The following is a 20000-nucleotide window of genomic DNA, read 5'->3' on the forward strand; positions in this document are numbered from 1 at the left end:
ACTCAGTTCACACCTTCCAGCAAAGAGATCATTATGGTCCCCGCATATCAGAGCGTCAACGAGGTCATAGATTGTGCGCCTACAGACCAAGCATTTATCAGTTCCCATAATGATGTTAATCTCATCATGGAAAAGCAAATGTGCAGCCCACAGAATATTTCCTGTGAAACCGGCATCATCCAAGTGGAGAACGGATATAAAGATTTTCAGAGCTTACTCCGAAATTCAGAAGAACAGCAGAGCCTTGCCTGTGAACCCGAGCTAAAACATCTTTGTGGCCCAGTTTTGCATACTCCTCCAGGTATTCAGATTGACTCTTCCTATCACAGGGTTTGAATTCACAACTCAGTCTGCATCATTTTCTCATAATGAAAGATTTTGAATGTATTCACCATTAAGCAGTTAACTTGTGCTTAAAAAGTGTGTTCTTACAAACTATGGCAATATGAATGATATACATTTACTCTGATTGTTACAATATATTACAATGCTTTTTACTAACTTTGGCACAAGCCTCAGGAAATGCAGCTATTTGCATGAATAAAACGAATAACTCTACAACAATGTAAAACAAAATGCAGAAGTATTAGAAAAGCAGAAGTATGGGTAACAGAATGTTGTTTTTATTATGTCAGTATCTTATCTGATGGGCAGTAACACAAGATAGGTTGGAAAAAAAAACCTTATAAAATAATAATTCTTCGTTAGACATGAGAAACTTTAGTGATGTTCAGGAAAAAGAAAGAAGCGCTTTGTTGTCGTGTAAAATTACAGAACTTACTGAAAGAAAGTGTAAAGCAAACTGCCTGACCACTTCCTTTGTGTTTCTCACTTGAAAATAGCAATCTTCAATCATCTACCTTTAACTTGAGAATGTGAACAGGGATAAGAAAGCACACATGAGCCTGTAAGACTATTTTGTATGGATAAACAACCACAGAGCAAAAATTCCAGTTAAATATAGTCAAATAAACAACTATTAAAATTATTTGTTAACTGGAACCCATGAACAGAAAAAAAAAATTAATTGCATGCATTATGGAAATATTCTGCATCGTGGAATGTTTCATAGGTGTTTTTGCCTCTGAAAAGACCTGATCAAACTAGTCTATGCTGTTCCTCTGAATAAATGTGAAGTTACCTTGTTAAGGAAAGGCCTAGGTTGACCTGTATTAAAGTGTAACTATGGGGAAATCTTTTGGAGATTATATAAATGTACACTATAGAAAACATGTAGTTTTTAAATATTCAGTTTCTTTCAGGCTTACTTTTCATTGCACAGTTCCCAATGCTTCTACTTAGCCTGAAGTTTAACTTAAATCTAAGGGTCGTGTAAAAGAACAAGGCTTGCTATGATTTGTTTAATGCCACCACCACTGAGAACAAGAGAGGGACATATTAGGAAACTAACTGAAAAATAACAACTGGTTTATTTAAAGATCAAAACACGTCAAGCAGGGCACTGACATAAAGAAGTACAAGACTGTGGGGACAGATTACTGAATGACATCATAAACAAACAAACAGTATGGAGCTGGAATAAGCCTGAGAAAATGACTAATGGAAATCTAAATTGCTCAGCTTCAAATCATCATCTGCAACAAGTTACTTTGACTATATATATATATATATATATATATATATATATATATATATATATATATATATATATATATAACAATGACAGAACATTTATGGAATTACGGAGTAAACAAAAACGTGTTAAACAACCCAGAACATGTTTTAGATTTTAGATTGTCCAAAGTAGCTACATTTAACTTTAGTGACAGCTGGGCAAACTCAAGACATTTTCTCATCAGATTCTCAAGGTAGTCCCCTGGAATGGTTATAAGGTCACAGTGGACTAGACTATAGAGTGAAAGAAAACCAGTCAACAAGTACTCAACACCTCTGGGAACTCCTCAAGAGTTTTGGAAAACCATTCCAGGAGACTACCTCATTAGCTGACAGAGAATTCCAAGAGTGTGCAAAGCTGTAATCAAATCAAAAGGTGGCTACATTGAAGTATCAAAAATCTAAAATACATTTATTTTGAACAAAATATATACACAGTTTGTTCACTACATAATTTCATTGTTTAAATGTCTTTAATAATTAATGTACAATGTTGAAAAAAGAAATAAAGAAAAATGGAGGAGTGCCCAATTTGATAGATGATCTGGTCAAAATCATGTTGCACATTCCCTGCTTGATTTTCCAACACAGCATCAGGGTCATCTGGCAAACATTGACCAAAATAATGGCTTTAAATGAAAAACTATATAAAGTCTTTTTTTCTCCTCATATTATTCACATTTAATTCACCTTTTCTGTCATTTTAGCTTCATATTCTGGACTCTTTAGGCCCTGTTACACTTGAACACTTTTTGTTACACTTGTTATTTATATTTATCAATTGGCATATGTGTGTTAAATTAGCTTTTATCTCTCCTACTGTGGATTTGTTTTTCCATTTACTTGTCATTCCAGCTCTGAAACTTTGACCTTTTTCGAGTTTCATGGGTATTTCCAAATACAAATTATTTATGCCATTTACACACCTGATAATTTACAGACACATGGTATTTAATACCCTGTACATGGGAATCCAAAGAAAATCGGCGCTTCCAAAACCTTTGTAGATCTAGCAGATATTTTCGGTTTGGTCTGGCTTGTGCGTGTGGCCCACTGTGTTTGAAGAACCCAGGAAAACTTCCAAAAAATAAAATGTGCACAACAGAGTTACAGAGTTCCACACTCGTTCCCATAAACATGCCAGGACGGGTCTGTGACTCTTGTACTGAATCTAATGAAGGGTGTATTTTCACCTTGCGTCCAATTTCCAAGCAGCAGGCTCTCGAATCGGAAATTATTACTCTTGAATAATGAAAACTTTATAGTCCATTGTCTTATGTCTTTTCTTCCGTCACTTACTAACATTCCAGTTTATCATAATATTTAGACATGTTAGATATGTGAAAGTTCATTTACTGGATATTGCTGAGAAACACTTGAATCAGAGGCAAAAATATAAACAAGTAGAAAGAAAAGAGGGAAATGAGTGTACAGGAAAATGTCTAGACTAATGTGATAATTAGTTTGAAGGGAGAAAGCTGGGTGTGATATCTTCTATCGTTTCACAAACAAACAAAACACTTTTCCTTGTAATGTGAATGTATCCTTGACATGTCCCTGTCTATTCTTATCAAACACATGACAAGATCTGTCAGAAAAGGTTTCAGGTTTTTACAGTAGATGAATGTGATGACGTGCATAACATTTTGGCAAACTGAACTGAAACTGAATGAATTATTCTGCTTCTGGTTTATTAGAGTCTCCTGTGCTTGTTTTCACGTTCGTTTATGATGCATAATAGGCATTGTTCAAGTCATTCAAAGTTGGGCTTTTAAATACATTTATGACAATATAACAATGGCTTTTTAATCATAGCTTTCTCTAGCTACTATATATTGTGGTTTATGTTTATCCTGTGTTTTTTTAAATAGTAACCATGATTTCATCACCAGTAAATACTCTACCACATTGTAGTTGAATACAATATTACAAAACGATAAAAAAAAGAAACAAAATACTGCAAATTTATTTAACTACATTCTGAAGTTAGAGTTATTCTGAGGTATTAATCATAATATATTCAAGCATACCAGTATAAAAAAATGCATTAACATTTACTCTTTATCTAAAAGGTCCACATTTACCAAAGGCATTACTTTTGATTTCTCAGTGTTAGATTTGTTTAGACATTCATTAATGTGGCTGGAATTTCTTGTAAATTCATTGCTCTAGCTGAATGCCGGCATCATGCGAATTGCAGAAACCACAAAATTTACTGAGGGAGGGCTTTATTGTGCCTTTGTTTACCCCCTTTGGTAAGCACTTATCTTTCAGGTTTTGTAGTTAAAAACTGAAAAAAATTAAGAACATCTACAGTACAGACCAAAAGTTTGGACACACCTTCTCATTCAAAGAGTTTTCTTTATTTTCATGACTATGAATATTGTAGCATCACACTGAAGGCATCAAGGGCTATTTGACCAAGAAGGAGAGTGATGGGGTGCTGCGCCAGATGACCTGGCCTCCACAGTCACCGGACCTAAACCCAATCGAGATGGTTTAGGGGTGAGCTGGACCGCAGAGTGAAGGCAAAAGGGCCAACAAGTGCCAAGCATCTCTCGGGGAACTCCTTCAAGACTGTTGGAAGACCATTTTAGGTGACTACCTCTTGAAGCTCATCAAGAGAATGCCAAGAGTGTGCAAATCTAAGCAAAAGGTGGCTACTTTGAAGAACCTAGAATATGACATATTTCAGTTGTTTCACACTTTTTTGTTATGTATATAATTCCACGTGTTAATTCATAGTTTTGATGCCTTCAGTGTGAATCTACAATTTTCATAGTCATGAAAATAAAGAAAACTCTTTGAATGAGAAGGTGTGTCCAAACTTTGGTCTGTACTGTACATATGTTGTTACTTTGAGTATTGTATTGCTTAATTGCATTCTGTGCAATTTTTTTCTGCATTATTTTATATTTCTTACAAAATAAAACATTTATACAAAATGTTCACACCTGTCGTTCATTGCAATCCTCGGTTAGGCAATGGGTCTGAAAAGAAACAGGGTTTTCAGCAAGTATGAAAGAAAATGAGCACATGATTTACAAAGACAATGCAGAAATCTTTCATTGTTGCAGATCCAATTAGAAACATTACAACACCAATAGTAGCACTTGCATATACTGTACACCTCAAATTATGAGTGGGTTTTAAAAACAGAAGAGTGACCTACAGTTGTTTTTGCCATCAGCTCTAAAGGTTTATTGCACTCTATTCACTTGTTTCTGAATCCATTACTTGAAAGCATAAATACAATAATTACTCAACATTTTAGTGCAACACTTTTAGACTGCTTTAATGCAAGCGTTTTAACTGCACTCTGATGCCAGATGGATTAAGGAAACGCAGCTTTTATGGCCTGACTATAGAGAAATCAATACTCCATTATCTATTTGGGACTGCAGGACATTTATCTGATTGGCACAACGTAAAACTTTTCCACTTCTTTCACAAGCTAAAATTGCAATAATTTCCTGCCTCACATTAAAGACTGTTCTGGTGTTCTTGAGTTTAAAACAAAACAAGCATAGAGAAAATTTGAGTTGATTCTTATAACACATGCTCGTGCTTTCTAGTGGGTGCTTCATTGATGTTATTTTTTTTTTTTGAGTGGACAGGACATGATGAAATTTCCCTTTAATTGGGTTATACTGTTTCCTGTAAATGACCAAAGAAATAAGAGAGTCTGCTTTGCAGTGGCACTTGTATATTAGACTTAAGATGACAAATGTAAGAAAATACATTATATGACAATAGTAAAATACATACCAATCATAATCATGTACAGTATACAAAAGACAAAAACCTCAATCTGCATGATTGTAATATTACAAAGCATAATATACAGTATATTGAGATTAAAAACATTTACCCTAAAAGATAATTAGTATTAATAAAGTAATTATCATTTGCTTAGCTATTATTCAATCAGTGCTGAAAAGTGAATGTTTGCCATTTAGATTATAAAACTGACAACACAAACAGTCTGTAGTTACTGATACTTCAACAGCACTCAGGCACTACTGCAAGATTAGTGAGAGCATTGAGTATGGTATGTTATAAAAGATACAAAGCTTTTTTATATATATATATATATATATATATATATATATATATATATATATATAAAATAGACAGGGAAAAAAATCAATACAGATGAAGAACAATACAAGAACTGGAAACATGTGATCCATTTTTTTTTTTTTTCAGTATTACACATTTTTGTCTTTCATAGCTTGCATACTACATAACAATTGCTGATACTTATATAAAGTAACGTTTAAATCAAAAGAGCTATATTGACATTTTTTTGGAAAATATTTCAGGCAGCTTTCTGGTAACAGATCATGTTCATTCTTGCACATCTAATTGTCAGAATGTTAAAAAATGTGTGATGAATCTTTCCCCAAAAAGGTAATTAGGTGTCTAACATTATTATTATGGCTTTCTCGCCAATATGCTTACTGAGCAAGTAGCAACCCAGAAGTTTCCCTGGTGGTCTAGTGGTTAGGATGCGGCGCTCTCACCGCTGCGGCCCCGGTTCGATCCCTGGTCAAGGAACCAACCCCAGCCATTAGGGTTGCACAAGCCTTAGTGCCGGTCCAAAGCCCGGATAAATGAAGAGGGTTGCGTTCGGAAGGGCATCCAGCGTAAAAACATGTGCCAAATCAAACATGCGGATGATCCGCTGTAGCGACCCCAAATGGGAGAAGCCGAAAGAAAGTTTTAAGTAGCAACCCAGAAAGGAAGACACAAATAATACTTACTACAACAAAGAAATAACATTCGTCATGTTCTTATTACATGATATCTTACACCTCGGATAACTGAGTCAACACACGATAAAGAGAAAATATACATGACATGGCCAAACGTATGTGGACAACCACATGTGCTCCTTCCCCAAACCAACGGTTGGACACACACCATTGTATAAAATGCCTTAGCATACTGTAGCATTACAATGTCCCATCCATTGAAACAAAGTGTGTTCACCTTTTAGATAAAATGAAGTCTCCTCACCAAACATCAGTTCCTGATCTCACTATAATGATTTGTAGCTGAATGAACAAAAATGCCCATGGCCACAAGTCTCATCGAAAGCTTTCCTAGAAGAACTCCTAGAAGGAGCTTATTATAACTGCATAAGGGTAATACATCTGGAATGGGATATTCAACAAGTACACATTGGAGTAGTTATTTGGTTTCTTCATAAGCCAGACCACAGAGTATTTTAACAATTTCCATACCAATCAAAATGTCTCTCAATGCCACATATTTTAACTGAATCAAAGCGAACTGTCAGAGCATCTGTTTTTTTTTTTTTGGCCAATCTGCCTTGAAACCTCTGAGACCAATCTAACTAAGGTTTGATAAAATGATCACGTAGTAAATTATAAGGTTGTAGAGTTTCCCCATCACAATCAGCAATACAGCATGTTCAAACCAATACCACTGCAAGCAAAGGTCAAACACCACAAATGTATAATACTCTTCAGAATCATTGCTTAATGCGTTTAGTGTCAGTAAATGCAGTGCACGTTTTGCAAATACAGAACCTGAATGGACTGCGGTGTAATGAGAAGAGCTAGTATTCTGGCGGATCGGCTGAGACGCTCAGTTTCCGCTCCAGCACGAAGAAACACAGTGTGCCCATGAAGCCCAAGATGACCATGATGAGGAGCTGCCAGCTCAGAAGCAGGTAGCCACTGTAGAAAAATGCCACTGCTGCAAAAACAGACTGAGAGGCAGAGAGGTTCGTCAGTGGCCACACAGCAAAGTTATACAATGTAAGTAATCATTGTAAGCACATTTAGTATTCCAACAACAAATTTTGGAAACACACTTTAATAAGATATTTTAGAGATGTTTGTTTAATGTTCGCTATAACAGATTTCAACATTTCTGCTCACACTACATGATATTAAAATGTGTTTATATACTAGTTGTTAGAAAACCGAGAAAATCTAATTTGCTCCTGAATTAGGAAAAAAGCTACAAACTAACAGTTGTGTTATTTGCACAACCATGCACTCTCACACTTTATGTACATTACTGATCTGTCATATACTCTGTATTCCTATTTAATACGTGTACTGTCTATATTCTCTCACATTGTCTGTATTGTCTCGTATCGTCTGTTTTGTCTCGTCTTGTATAGTCCAAGCTGTATGTATAGTGACCAATAAACCTGATTCTGATTGTTCAGTACCCTGTCATGAAGGAAGCATAGTGAGCATTCTGCTCACCTCATGGTCATGCTTGATTAATAGATCTGATGCAAAAGTTTAGGCAAAAGGGGATCCCCTAAAGGCCCCCAAAGGTACAAAAAAGGCTGAATGTGCCCAGCTTTGATCAGAGTTAATAGTCCCCTATATTCAAGCCTGCAGGTGAGCCAGGGAGTCTGTCTCAACCTGAAATTGGTGACTTGGAGCCATCTTGTGGATTCGCCAGCTCCAAAATAAAGTTTGGAGTTCAACTGCAGTGTGAGTCAGGTGTCAAACATGTGATCGACTAGACATACATGGATTAGACCAGCTTTGGAAACATGGAATGTCACTTTTCAGGCACAAATGATATAGTCCGCCTTTGGGCTCTGGTACAAATTTCATGATCAGTGTCCAAATTTCCTACAGATTGGTTTCATGTGGGTTTCATTGGTTTCAATGCTTTCAGGATTTAAATTAAAAAAAGCATTTTACAAGCCATTAGACTTAGAGACTTAGAGGCTTTAGTGTCATTGTAGTGATACAATGGAATTAGTTTGGTAGCATTTAGAGACCAGCAGCAATAAGAAAATTTAAGAATAAAAAGAAAATGTAAGAATAAACAAAAGATAATTGCACTAGATATATTAATATGACTATGTACAATGAATTATATGTGCAGTGGGGCAAACAGTGGATTGCAAACAGGTTTATCAGAATTGATAACTGATTGCTCCCAAGTATATCTGATAAGAAATTGTGAAGGATGCTTTATGGTGATTGACGTGATATAACCATGCCACCTGATTGGCTCCTGCATCATTAAACAGGATTATACACTATATGGCCAAAAGAAAAACTTTATAATAGTAAAGTTATAAGATTAGGGGAAGCTTTATTGTTTTCTTCAGACAACTACTTGCTAATAAACTTCCATAACAAAGTGTAAGTTTACGTTCACTTTACCAGGTGTTGTTCTCCAAAAGATGAGGAATAATTTTGTGAGCAGAAGAAAATCCTATCTGAGATTAAACTACTGCGTAATTAGCATTTGTATATTTTTTTGCAATAGTTATCATTCTAGTATGTACAATATTTTCTTGATTTCCTCCTGAGGTCTGCATTAATTAGGACTTTACCTGAATAAACTTGAAGAGAGCAAAGGCTGGAATGCTTTGTTCAGTGTAAACACAACCCAGAATGCTGTAAAGCTGAGTGTTGTAACAGCTGTCCCCAAGCCCAAGCAGGAAACTGCACAGCATTGCAATGGGCACACTAAGAAAAAGCAGAATATATTCGTAATGCAGAAACCATTTAATAAAGACGGTAAGAGCCGAGTCTGTCTTTACTGTACCTTGGAGTCAGATAAGGGTTATGCTGCAGACTGGTTTCAAAAGCCATTGGAGCATCATTTGGGATGTTAAGAAAGATTAGGAAGAAGGCCACAAAATGCACCACCATTCCAAGGAAGACAACTGATGTGCGTCTGAAGTGGTTGTTCTTCAACACAAGGCCAAACAGCCCTCCACCTGAAAGCAACCAACCAAGAAACATTCAGTCCAGCTAGGTCCATGGTCCAGTTGGATATTATTTTTCCTGTTCATAATATTAAAGGAATAACTGTAGCTTAAAACAACTAGTATAACTGAGAACAACTTTCTACACTACAACCCTGCAGTGCAATTATTATGACAGTCATTTGAACACAAAATTTCTGCTTTTATTTTCCTGTAGTTTATTTAATCTAAAAAATAAATAATGCATTTATTTTCAAAAGTTTTGTGCATGCTATTAAATGTCTTTTATTTGCTCTATTGTCATTTACACGTTTTTTTTAACCTTCATTTTCAGGTTTAGTGCTGGACAGGTGTTGTTCTGTTTGTTATTTACTTGTGTGATATGACAATGAAATTATTAGGATTATTCAAGAGAATACATTAGCAGTTAAAAGCTATTACATTTTTTTAAGCTATTACAATTACAATTATAAATTCTGCCCACCTTAGTAATAAAAAATGTGCTATTGCAAGTTGGTTGTGTAAGAATATTTTTTATGATCAATTAATGAATATTTGTGTAACAATATTCATTATTATGTTTCACATATTAATGAAACAGCTTTGAGATATTGCCCATGTGACTTTGAAGATTGCAGATAGTGTTGGGCTGAAGCGATTCCTCGACTAACTCGAGTAATTCAATTACAAATGAATTGCCTCAATGCTCTGTTTAGTCCATTTAACTACACACGGAGCATTGTGTTTCCCCACGGACCATTATTACTGACGCACCACCCGCTAACTCGCGCTCTGGACAGGTAAACACAGAAGATGCTGCAGAATTAAAAATGGAGGAACAGGAAGAAGATTCAGGCCAAAGAAAACTGCAGAAAGTTTCCAAAGTTAAAGATAATTAAAATTAAAACCAAAACATAAACACCATAAAATGCATTTACCTTTTTTAGAGTAATTTGAAATTGTTTTTATAAATTTTTTTGTTTTTATATATTTTAGTATTTGCATTTTGATGTAATATGACAAGTAAATGCACTAAATGCATGCAATTTCCACAATAAAAATGTGACTTTTTCTAAAAAGAAATCAAATGACATGTTCCTTTTAAGAGACCCGGCTTATTTTCTCTTGCATATTTAGCATTGTGCTTTGATAAAGAAAAAGTACTTCTTTGTAACATGCCAACAGATGGCAGAACAAGGCTGCACGCACAGTCACAGGGGTCACCAATCTTTGTAAGTCAGTGCGCCAAAAGAATATGTCCTATGTACATCAGTGAGCTGTGCAACTGGTGCTATTATGACTATGTGCGTTACCACATCCGTGATTTCATCATGGACAGCAAGTTAAAACAAAGTGCGAAAAAACACAAAATTCTGCATGAAACTGGAAAATCTGCACATTTGACATGATTTGGCAAAATTATGACGACGCTGCAACGAGTCGTTTGAGATGTTTTCTGTGGCAAAATTACCCCAAAAGTCCTGACCTAAATTTTATTGCGATGCTGTGGCATGACTTTAAAAAGGCGGTTCACGCTTAAAAACCCTCCAATGTGGCTGAATTACAACAATTCTGCATAGATGAGTGACCAAAATTCCTCCACAGCGCTGTAACTGACTCAGTGCAAGTTATCGCAAACGCATGATTGCAGTTGTTGCTGCTAAGGGTGGGCCAACCAGTTATTAGCTTTAGGGGCAAACACATATATAGATGAATAGAGAGAGAGGGATTGATTCAAAAGTAGGTGACCCAGGTGTGTTTTAAAATGCATATATTATTCAGAAATGTACTGTAACATAGTCTATAGTCTTATTTTGAAGATAATACATCTATAATTTATAAAGCAAGCAGAAAGAAAAATGAATTTATTCTGTACACGTAGCATCCAGCTTTTATTTTCCTGTTAAATCCACAGAAATGAAGACAGGGTGATTCATGCCAAGTTTGCGTCCTTGGAGCTGATGTATGACATCATATGCAAGATTCTGATCAACACACATGGTTTAACATGGCCTGTGCAGGACTTATACTAGCTCAGAGCATTTTTGTCCTTTTGTTCTGTGTAGGTTTTTGTAAAGATAAAGGAACCAATATTATACATTATTGAACTAAAGATAATACTAAAATTAAAAATATTTGGACATGGCACTGTAGACAATGCTTTATACCCTATATTCTATATAGAATTGAAGATTCATAGTGTATATATATATATATATATATATATATATATATATATATATATATATATATATATACACACACACTATGAATCTTCAATTCTATATAGAATATATATATATATATATATATATATATATATATATATATATATATATATATATATATATATATATATAAATATACACAATATATATATATATATAAATATACACAATATATATATACACTATGAATCTTCAATTCTATATAGAATATATTCTATATAGAATTGAAGATTCATATATATATATATATATATATATATATATATATATATATATATATATATATATATATATATATATATATATATATATATATATATATATTACATATTTTTCTATCATAAACAAAGTCTCTCAGTGTTCAAATTTGACTGAACTCCCCAGAAAACCCCTTTATCTGTATTATTGTCAAAAGATTTTAAATTATAAAAGAGCTTGAAATGTTTTCAATGCAAGAATCCCCAAGATCCTCTACAGGTGTACTGAAAACAGCTTGTTGCTTTATAGCCAATAAATTGTATGGGTTGCCAAACGATGCATTAAAAAGCTTGTAAATAATTAATCTGCTTTAATCATTGAATGAATGTCTGCTTACCAACGATCTCTCCGATTCCCACCAAAATGCCAGAAATGCCGATCAGGGCTTTGGAGTCGTCGCCAAAATCCCTCGTAGCTCCAATGCAAGTCCCGTACACACCACTGTAAAAAGAAAGCTCCAGACCTGAAAGGAGTAAACACTGCTCACAGGAATTATATTAATCCACATATGATGAGTAAAAGGAATGATGTAACATAATACAATATGTTATAATTATATCCAACTTACCAGTGTAAGCCATGGAGAAGCTTAACAGTAATATACTTTTCGTGCCAAAAAGGTGCAAAATGTTCTCTTTAAAAAATAGAACAGAAATAAATGGTCAAAATTTGCAAAAATATTATAAACCATTTGCTTTGTCACTGGAAAATTGTATTATAAGTTCTTGTTGTGACTTTTTTTGACAGTTTAAAGAATGGGATTTTGTACAAGTATTTGTGAATTCGAGAGAATTTCATGATGAAAAGGAAAACTCTGCAGACCAGCACCACACAGAATGCTTTATTTCACATTTTAACAGCTGCATGCTTTCTAAGTCAGGGTCTAATTCAATCCATGCGTAGTCAAGTCCCTCAAAAACAATCCGTTCCTAGAGAACACAATCCTGTTTGTTTTTTCAATCACATTGGTTATCAAGGCACACAAGTCTTGCGTGTTGTGATACAGTATATTGCACAATTAAAATAACATGCGCAAGGCAAGATTTCACTTACTGAAATCTGCTTTGACCTCCTCTATGGAAGAGCTGGCTCGCTGATTAAATCTGTAACATGAGCAAGTATTAAAATATTTACACAGTCACACCTAAGGAATTGCTATGTTTAATCTTAACCTTATAAATAATCATTATAGGGTTTAATGTACATTAGTTGGGACGACATCAAGGACTGGCCTTCGTCTTCAGAGAGAATATCCTCCTCTTCCTCATCTTGACTTGACTTTCTCAGGAGGAGGAAACTTAGTGTTCCAAGTGCAGACACGACCAACAGAGCAATAAACATTGTTCTTCTATCTTTGTCTAAGAGGGGCCAGAGTGAAATTAAATAAAAAACTTCTGAAATTAGGTTTATTATTCAAGGACATTTGTCAGTTTCATGTTCCTCATAATAAACGTTGACTCCTGATACAATAGACCTGATTTGTTTATATTCATAGATGGAATATATTATATTATATATATATATACAGTACAGACCAAAAGTTTGGACACACCTTCTCATTCAAAGAGTTTTCTTTATTTTCATGACTATGAAAATTGTAGAGTCACACTGAAGGCATCAAGGGCTATTTGACCAAGAAGGAGAGTGATGGGGTGCTGCGCCAGATGACCTGGCCTCCACAGTCACCGGACCTGAACCCAATCGAGATGGTTTAGGGGTGAGCTGGACCGCAGAGTGCCAAGCATCTCTTGGGGAACTCCTTCAAGACTGTTGGAAGACCATTTCAGGTGACTACCTCTTGAAGCTCATCAAGAGAATGCCAAGAGTGTGCAAAGCAGTAATCAAAGCAAAAGGTAGCTACTTTGAAGAACCTAGAATATGACATTTTTCAGTTGTTTCACACTTTTTTGTTATGTATATAATTCCATATATAATTCCACATGTGTTAATTCATAGTTTTGATGCCTTCAGTGTGAATCTACAATTTTCATAGTCATGAAAATAAAGAAAACTCTTTGAATGAGAAGGTGTGTCCAAACTTTTGGTCTGTACTGTATATATATATCTCATGTAAATTATACAATGTAAAGAATGAGCCCTACAGACAGCTGACAGCTCAGTGGATAGATGTTAGACTTCGGATCAGAAGGTCATGAGTTTAAATCCCAACACCACCAATCTTCTACTGCTGACCTTTGAGCAAGACCTTCAGCCTCAACTGCTCAGGGGTATAAATGGGATATAAATGTATGCTCTGGATGAGGGCATCTGCCATGTCTACAGTATTCATAAAAGTCTTTTTCTAATTTAGCTCTGCAACATTCATATTAAAAACATAAGACATAATACAAAAATGTAAGAGAATGCATGAATAAGAAATAAGGTGGTTTATTTTATTTAATCTACCAATACTGCAATACTCTTTATCTCATAGGAGCAACTAGAGAAATCTTGCCTGTAATAAGAACTCAAATTCAAGAGTTTTCAGACCTCATGGGTGCTGTTAAAATTGCCAACCCTGTGTTTTTCTTGTCTTTACAAACAATGCTGTGAATACATTTTCTAAATGAATAATGATTTTCACGATCATTATACGTTATGAGACATTTTAAGTTACCTGATATGTCTGTTTTTCCTTTCCAGTCTATGTAAACATAAAGATTGCCAAACAACATACTGAAAAGGGAAAAAAAAAAAAAAAAAAGAAGGAATGTTACTGAAAAGGAATCAAATTTGAACAATGAAATTATGTAGCAGTAAGACATTTGCAGTGAACAATTCACAGGGTAGCAAACATTCCTACGTTTTAAGTAAATTGTTCATTTTGCACATTCCTTCTTATGGTAGATTAAATTTTAAGCAGCTGGTTTCAATTACCTGCATTGCAACAAAGCCCAAAACATTGCTGTGTTCCTGTTAATGGTGGATGCATCCGAATTCCGTACAAGAAAACGCCCTTGAGCCGTCCAAAGCACTGTGGTTTTAAAAAAAAGGGGGTTACGTAATTTTTTTAAAACTAAGGGCCCTCACAAAACATTATAAATCATGCAACTTATTTGTGACTGTACAGGATTAGCCTTTAATACCTTATTAGATACTACAAATCTAAACCTGGCAACATGGCTCTATTGCTGTATATATTACCATAGATGATCTATAACAAAGGTCACGTGATGTTCTCTGCACATTTTTGAATGAAACGTCTGAAAACAAGTGAATACTTACAAGCTGCTCCCATCCCAATCAGCACAGAGGTCAAATAAAAGGACCAGGTTAATGGAGTTATAAATACAGCGATGTAACCACTAATAGACAGAAAACAATTGGGTATTAAAATACATATCCATTTAATATTCACTAAAGGAACTGGACTTGTGTAATTTGTGTTACCCACCTGTAAAGAATGCCAGTCAAGAACATGGTAAACCGTGGTCCGATTACTGCTACCACACAGGGAGCGAATAAGTTAGCAAACGAAAATACTCCATATATTATGCCGAGGCTGAAAAAGAAATATATGATCATCTCAACATGACATAAATGTACCGTGTATACTTGAGACCTAGATAATATTTTTATAATATCTTACCTGTGATACCCACTTCCACTGAAAGTAGCATTATCCAGACTTTTTACCACAGTTTGCTGAAGAGAAATAAGGTGAATTAATTATGCAATCAAATCTTTGTGATGGTAAAAAGCGTCAACTTCAAAGATATAAGTGAAGAGTGTGTTAAACTCCTTAAAACATCTATCTCATAACATCTGTCTCATCGATCAAATAAAAGCATCACCTGTATGAAATACTCGATAAGGCCAAAGTTATCTGGACACCTGACCATAACAACCATACAAGCACACAATTGAACAGAATGTCTTCATAAGCTCTCTCAAGACATTCAATCCCTATATATCAAGTTTTTTGTCATCAAGGCCCTTTTCCTCTGATTGCTTGGTTTCCTCAGTTGCCGGCTCTAGGAACTACTTCTGTTTAAGAATGTAGGATGCTGTGCTCATAGGAACCTTCTATCGATAGATCTGTGCATTAACACAAGCCTGTATCTGAGCTCTGCAGCTGATTCCTTTGACATCATGACCTTTTGGGGTTTTTGGGGTGCTCTAGACCTTAAATAGACAGATTTGTGCTTTTCCAAAATGTCCAATTAATTGACTTTGCCACACTGAGAGTAAAAGATCAGATTTCAGAGAAATGGGATGCACCTGAGCTAAATGTTAAACAGACATGAATGCTGATATCTAGGGCTGTAACGATTCCTTAAGTAACTCTATTACAAAAATTAATTTAGTCCATTTAACTACACATGGAGCACTGCGTTTCTCACAGACCATTATTACAGACGTACCACTCTCTAAACTCTGAAGCGCTCTGGACAGGGAACACAGAAGACGCTGTAGAATGAAAAATGTAGGAATGGGGAGAAACAGCAAGGTGAGAAGAAGATTCATATGGAGGCCCGTTTTTTTTATAAAAAAAGTTTGCCTCATTCCGAGTTTTTTAGCCAGTCAGGCATTGTCACCCCCTCTGTAGTGCCAGAAAGCTTTACTCATTGAAAATAATAGCCTCCGATCTCTGGAGAGAACTTTAACGATCAGCTCTGGAGAAGAACAAGAAAGATGAAGCAAAGGAGCCTCGTTCATACACCAACAGCTCCAAACATGGTTACCGGTGGATGCACCAGAAATGTTGGATGTTTACGAGAAATAAAGTTAAAATTAGGCAAACTTTTTTAATGTGGCAGAAACGAGCTTTCATAGGATTTAGGCCAAAGAAAACGACAGAAAGTTTCCAAAGTTTGAGATCAGTTCAAACTAAAAAGAAAACTATAAAGAAAACACTGTACAGTGCGTTAATTTTTTTTAAGAGTTATTTATATTTACATTTTGATGTAATATGGCAATGAAACTAAATTTAAAAATGCACTAAATGAGTTTGGTTTTTACAGATATTCTTGTATGAAATGTAAGCAATAATAATTTTTTTTTTTTTAAAAGGAAACAAATTACTTGTTCATTTTAAAACCCGTCTTATTTTCTTTTGTATATTTGGTATTGCTCTTTAATAAAGGAAGAATACTTTTTATCCGATGACTCGAAATAATTGGTAGAATACTCGATTTCTAAAATAATCAATAGCAGCAGCTCTACTTATATCAATAAAGTAGTTTATGTTGGGTTTTTTCTATTTTTGCTTTGTCTTTACACCAAATTGAGTGTAGACTGGTATGAAAAAAAATATTTACACAATTTAACAAAGAAAGGGTGTGAATACTTTCAGTATGAACTGTACCATGTCTAAGAGATGTACACACCACTTTGCCAAGTCCATGGAGAAAAATCAGCAGACACATTTTGTAATTACAACATGACCTTAGAGACGGCAGTGTAAATTGAGATACATTTCAGAAAATTTGACTGAACATCCCCTTTGTCTAAAAACTGGCAGTTTCTTAAGAGACTTGCTGCAATAATAGTAGATATTTCGTAAGTTGTTAAGGAGTATTTAAAGAAATTCGTGCTTGCACTTTCTCCACAGTTACAGACAGGGCCCGGTCTTCAAGATTGTTGCACCAAATCTTTACATTTTATATCCAATACTAAACACAACAGGCATCACTGCTACAAATGTCTGTTTTCAAATTATGTAAAGACTAAAAGATCTTACAGGAGTTCAGAAGGGGTGAGTTCAGAAAGAGACTCCAGTCCCATCGCCCCGAACTATCAATAAACCACCTGCGGCAGCGGTGCCCAAGCCAGTGCCCTATATTCTACAACCTACTCCCTGCGGACTTCAAGTGCCACCTAGAGTCCCTTAAAGTCAGAAGTAGATACATATGCCTACGGGACAAGCCCACAGCATGATGCCGATCATAATCTACAATATCCTTTCTTGATGGGGCGGCTTCAGAGTACTGTATCTCCGGAGATGTCCTATAAGGGCCCGCATCCAACAATTCCAAATTAAACCAGTCCTGACCCTAGCAAGTTCGCTTATTTAATGTTAACCCTTGATAACATTCTCTCTGCTGATGCATCTGAGCTCTTAGTTCCTAAGTATCTGGTTCTCCTAGAACACCTTAAGTTTCCAGAGGCTCGCCTAATAGCAGATTAATTCATAAATTCCCGTGGCCATACACAGACGCTATGACTGCGCTTACTGAAAGATACGGACTACCTTATCAGTTAGCCTTAACTAAGATAGCAGCAGCCATGGATGCCCCTGATGTACAGCGTGGAGATGATTTGTTTCCCCTCCAAATTCAAGCTCTCGTAGGTCTCCTGAAGTCATTAGGTCCTAAGGAAGATGCGAAACTACGGTGCAGCTCACATGTAGCATGTTCACTCACCAAATTACCCTCGGATTTGTGTGCCTCATTCAGACGACACCCGCCTTATCCGAATTCCTACACTCTACTGATCTAGCAGAGTGGCTCAAGCTTGAATCCATAAGAGCTCGAATCAGAGGAAAGAGCTGACACATAAGATGGTGCAGCCAAAACCAGGCCCAGTAGCAAAGATAAACTCACTTCTGTCCTGCATGGAGCTGAGCAACACCCAAAAGCAGTTATAAAAGCAGATGCTGACGCCCTTGCATCAGTCCGAGCCAGCACAGGGATCTGAACAGATCAGACTTCTGTGCCCATACTGCGAAAATACCAAACATTACTTAAGCCAGTGCACCACTTTCCAGGCACTTAGTACAGATCAGATGGTCAAGTGGATCAGGGACAGCAGGCATTGTTGGAAATGTGGATGATTACACTTAGCTAAAAATTGTACTTTAAAAAAGCCCTGTCGTCTGTGCAGTGAAAAACAATTTGAAATCCTTCATAAGGGTAATGGCTGATCTCAAACAGAGAGTATCTCTCTAGTGAGTTCTATGAGCAGAACCCTGTATCTGGACAGGTCTTAGGGTTCCAGGCGTGTTCTGCTGAGGGTCCCTTTGTATTGCAGCACAGTAGTCGAGCCCTGAACACTTATGCAGTGCTCGATGGTGGATCAGAAAGGACCATGCTACTCCCAGCTGCAGTTCAGAAACTAGGGCTACAAGGACAAAAAGAAGATTTAACATTAAGAACTATTCGACAAGATGTCAAGAAACTCAATGGGGTAACAGTTTCCTTTAGAGTACGCTCTATATCGCAGCCCCAATGGAGTTACTGGATCCAGAATGCCTTTACCTCTGATCACATTTGGTTGAGCACTCTTATCCCATTGCAACACTCCAGCAGAGATACCAACACCTCAAAGGCATTCCTTTACAGCCCATTGATAAAGATGGGGAATAATCTTTAAGTGTCTCAAGGCGTGATGTGTACACATTGAGCTCCTCACAGCTATAGACACTGATTCCTTCCTCATGGCTTTGAGGAGATTTATAGCACGCCGGGGCACCCCCTTAGAACTGTTATCCGACCAGGGCACTAACTTTCAGGGTGGAGAGAGAGAGTTAAGAGATGCCTTAATGAATTGCAGCCAGGAACTTCAACGACACCTTGCCAAACAAAATATTGAATTTCTGTTCAACCTGCCTAATGCCCTTCACTTTGGTGGCAGCTGGGAAAAGGAGATCCGATCTCTTAAAAATGCCCTCCATACAGTAGTAGGTGCACAAACAGTAACAGAAGAAGTTCTTCAAACAGTACTTTTCGAAATAGAGGGAATTCTCAATAGCAAACCTCTAGGTTATGTCCCCTCCAATGTAGCAGACTTAGACCCAATTACCCCAAATCTCTCGCTTATGTGGCAACCAGACAGCTCTTTATCTCAAGTGTTATACTCCACCGATGAATCCATAGGACGACGTAGATAGAGACAAAGTCAAGTTCTCACTAATTATTTTTGGTCAAGCTTTGTTAGACACTGCTTACCTAATCTCCAGCTATGACACAAATGGCATGCAGAGACTAAAACCCTTGCAGTTGGGTTTGTTGTTATGATGGTCAATCCCCAGCTACCAAAAACCTTTTGGTTGATTTGGAGCATGATAAGGACATAAGGTCTGCAGAGGTCAACGTCAAGGGTAGATTACACAGCCAGTTACCCTTCTCATTAATTTACCAGAGATAGCTGATGAGGATGACACCAAGATCAAACCGACAGACTTTTAACTTGGAATAAGGGACAAACATGCCATG

The 20000-nt window shown here is 36.2% G+C and overlaps 3 protein-coding genes across 6 annotated transcripts in view; 2 read left to right on the forward strand and 1 right to left on the reverse strand.

Moving 5' to 3' along the window:
- Nucleotides 1-1012, forward strand: part of LOC124376065 — an 11908-nt gene extending 10896 nt beyond the window's left edge. For both annotated transcript variants that reach the window (XM_046834944.1, XM_046834943.1), the window contains exon 10: nt 1-1012. This exon is cut by the window's left edge and continues 442 nt beyond it. In XM_046834944.1, the coding sequence (XP_046690900.1) occupies nt 1-336 (336 nt within the window). In that variant the 3' untranslated portion in view covers nt 337-1012.
- Nucleotides 1-1703, forward strand: part of il4r.2 (interleukin 4 receptor, tandem duplicate 2) — an 18488-nt gene extending 16785 nt beyond the window's left edge. The window contains exon 12 of the mRNA XM_046834946.1: nt 378-1703. The gene's annotated coding sequence lies outside the window, so the exon portion shown is untranslated. The remainder of the gene's footprint in view (nt 1-377) is intronic.
- A 4690-nt stretch (nt 1704-6393) lies between these two features.
- The window catches only part of LOC124376068 (UNC93-like protein MFSD11), a 16286-nt gene continuing 2679 nt past the window's right edge, over nt 6394-20000 (reverse strand). For all 3 annotated transcript variants that reach the window (XM_046834949.1, XM_046834947.1, XM_046834948.1), the window contains 12 exons: nt 15434-15489; nt 15239-15346; nt 15070-15149; nt 14722-14818; nt 14462-14520; nt 13049-13202; nt 12898-12947; nt 12413-12478; nt 12182-12307; nt 9196-9370; nt 8981-9116; nt 6394-7375 (listed from right to left, as the gene is read on the reverse strand). In XM_046834949.1, the coding sequence (XP_046690905.1) occupies nt 7223-7375; nt 8981-9116; nt 9196-9370; nt 12182-12307; nt 12413-12478; nt 12898-12947; nt 13049-13202; nt 14462-14520; nt 14722-14818; nt 15070-15149; nt 15239-15264 (1122 nt within the window). In that variant the 5' untranslated portion in view covers nt 15265-15346; nt 15434-15489 and the 3' untranslated portion in view covers nt 6394-7222. The remainder of the gene's footprint in view (nt 7376-8980; nt 9117-9195; nt 9371-12181; nt 12308-12412; nt 12479-12897; nt 12948-13048; nt 13203-14461; nt 14521-14721; nt 14819-15069; nt 15150-15238; nt 15347-15433; nt 15490-20000) is intronic.

Source organism: Silurus meridionalis, chromosome 22 (assembly GCF_014805685.1).
Source record: "Silurus meridionalis isolate SWU-2019-XX chromosome 22, ASM1480568v1, whole genome shotgun sequence".
Taxonomy (NCBI): Eukaryota; Metazoa; Chordata; class Actinopteri; order Siluriformes; family Siluridae; genus Silurus; species Silurus meridionalis.